General features: G+C 69.7%; 1 protein-coding gene across 1 annotated transcript; it reads right to left on the bottom strand.

The window, feature by feature from the left end:
* Positions 1-56: 56 nt before the first annotated feature.
* Positions 57-2,322, bottom strand: EMIHUDRAFT_458727 (hypothetical protein; the record flags this gene model as incomplete). The annotated part of the gene is made up of 8 exons (XM_005771731.1): positions 1,808-2,322; positions 1,533-1,667; positions 1,184-1,222; positions 1,038-1,108; positions 856-970; positions 411-542; positions 198-263; positions 57-125 (listed from the first exon to the last, which is right to left on the bottom strand). The coding sequence occupies exons 1-8, from the start codon at positions 2,267-2,269 to the stop codon at positions 57-59; spliced, it is 1,089 nt and encodes a 362-aa protein (XP_005771788.1). The 5' UTR covers positions 2,270-2,322.
* Between the last annotated feature and the right edge of the window lie 48 nt (positions 2,323-2,370).

The raw sequence follows: 2,370 nt of genomic DNA, 5'->3' as shown, positions 1-2,370 counted from the left end.
GCACGTGCGAGGCCCCCGAGCTGGACGAGAAGCTCCTGCGGGACTCGGGGGACGCGTCAGCGACGGGGCAAGGGCGTGTGCGATGGCCGAGCTGGGGCGGGCAGCGCCTTGGTCTGCTCGAAGGCCTACAGGACAGGGGTCATGGGGTGCGGACGGGCAGGTCTCGGCAGCGGCTTGGTGCGGCTCCACGGGCGGACGGCCTCGTCGTCGGGGACGAGGTTGATCGAGCGGATCTTGAGCATCTTGCAGAGCTGGACGACCGCCTGGCCGACATGGGGGGCAGAGTCGGGTGGCCGAGATCCCACGGGATGGCCCGAGATGGCCCGAGATGCGCCGGATGGACCGAGATGATGACCCGAGACTCCACGAGGTTGACACGAGGTTGCAGGTGCTGCGGCCGCCTGTCCGACGGGCAGGTCGGCCGCGTTCTGGATGATGGTGTCGCCGGGCCGGAGCGAGCCGTAGTCCTCGAGGAGGCGGTAGGCGGTGCAGAGGGAGCGCGAGCACGCCAGGTGGCGGACGGGCATCAGCTGCGCCGGGACCTTGATCAGCATTGACGAGTCGACGACCGCCATGGTCGACCAGCAGCCGGCGGGCCTGCGGGGGAAGGGTCAGGGACGCGTCATTGGGACGCGTCGGGGAGGCGTCAGGGACGTGTCAGGGAGGCGTCAGGGACGTGTCAGGGAGGCGTCAGGGACGTGTCAGGGAGGTGTCAGGGAGGTGTCGGGGAGGTGTCGGGGAGGTGTCAGAGTGGTGTCACGGAGGTGTCAGGGAGGTGTCGGGGAGGTGTCATGGAGATGGTGGGAGCAGCAGCAGCCGGCGGCGCCTGCGGCGGGCTTCGGGCCGCAGCAGCACCCAGTCCTTGACCTCGAGCGGGTGGTCTTTGAGCGTGGGCACGTTTTTGGCGGTGGCGATGACCACGCCGACGCCCTCGACGCCAGCGGTGGCGGGCAGAGGGACCGCCTCCCACCTATGGGGAGGTTGGGGGAAGGCTCGGGCGCGGCTCGGGCAAGGCGGGCAGCGTCGCCGCCTCCCACTTGTTGTTTGTCCGGTTGAAGGGCGGGAAGTCGTTGAGGACGGTGAGAGGGGTCTGCACGCGCAGCAGGTCCTGTGCAGACATGTCGGGGACGTGTCGCGGACGTGTGTCAAGGAGATGGCGTCGGCGTGCACGCGCGGCAGCGGCCTCGTCTGTCACGCAGGCGGCTAGCATGTGCACGAGCACCTTCGCGGGGAGAGGAGGGGAGGGAGGGTGAGAGGAGGGCAGGGAGGGCGAGAGGAGGGCAGGGAGGGCGAGAGGAGGGCAGGGAGGGCTACAGAAGGTGAGCAGTGGCGACGGCGGGGCGCTCGGCGACGCTTTGGCGACGCCGCGGCAGTGACGAGGCTGGCGGCGGTGGCGAGGCTGGCTGGCGGTGGCGAGGCTGGCGGCCGTGGCGAGGCTGGCGGCGGGCGTGCATGAGGAGCCATTGCCCTGTGCGAGAGCTGAACTGTCTCGGAGGTGTGTCGGAAGTGTGTCGGAAGTGTGTCGGAAGCACCTCTCCGTGTGCGAGCTTGTCGGGCAGAGAGCAGGCGCGGTCGACGTACAGCACCTCCTCGGGCGGGCCGTGCGCATCGAACCGGACCGCCGTCGCCGACAGCGCCGGCAGCGGCTGTGCCGTCGACTCGGTCGCCTGGTGGCCGCGCATGCAGTGGTCGGGTAGGCGGCGAGAGCGACAGTGGCGGTAACGGGAGGGAGGGTGGTGCGAGTCGGAGGGAGGCTGCGAGGGCGGTGGACGGCGGTGGCGGGGCGGGCGGCGGTGGGACAGGCGGCCTCGATGTTTCCGTATTGGCGCGAGCGGAGGAGGTCCTCGGCGGTGTAGAAGGACTGCTTCCCCATCCCCTTCTGGTTGCGCATCCACGCCTCGAAGCCCTGCGCGTGCGACATGTCGAAGCCTGCCGCGGCTAGCGTCGAGCCCTTGCCCTTGGCCTCCGCCATCTCGGCCTCGATGGAGAGGCCGCGCTGCTGCGCCGCACCCTCGCCCTTCTCGGCAAAGGCCTGCCCGAACGCCTTCTCCGCGCCCACCGAGCCGTCTTGCTTGGTGCGATCGTACACGGCCCGCTTCTGCGGGTCGCTCAGCGTGTCGTAGGCGCGCTGTAGCGCCGACCACACTGCCGGGTCTCCGCCGCGATCGGGGTGGTGCTGCATGGCGCAGTCGCGGTACGCATTGCGCACCTGCTCGTTGGTGGCGGCACGGTCGACGCCGAGCAGCGCGTAGAAGTCAGGCGGCGCCATGGAATGTGGTCTGCGAGGCTGTCGCAGCGGCAGGCTTTTTTGGGCCACAGAGAGGGGGCGAGATGCTAGTCTAGGTTTGGCTCCGTGGATAAAATTTCGCT

This window comes from Emiliania huxleyi (assembly GCF_000372725.1).
Source record: "Emiliania huxleyi CCMP1516 unplaced genomic scaffold EMIHUscaffold_372, whole genome shotgun sequence".
Taxonomy (NCBI): domain Eukaryota; phylum Haptophyta; order Isochrysidales; family Noelaerhabdaceae; genus Emiliania; species Emiliania huxleyi.
Note: the sequence above shows the minus strand (reverse complement) of the source record. Positions and strands in the feature narration are given on the sequence as shown.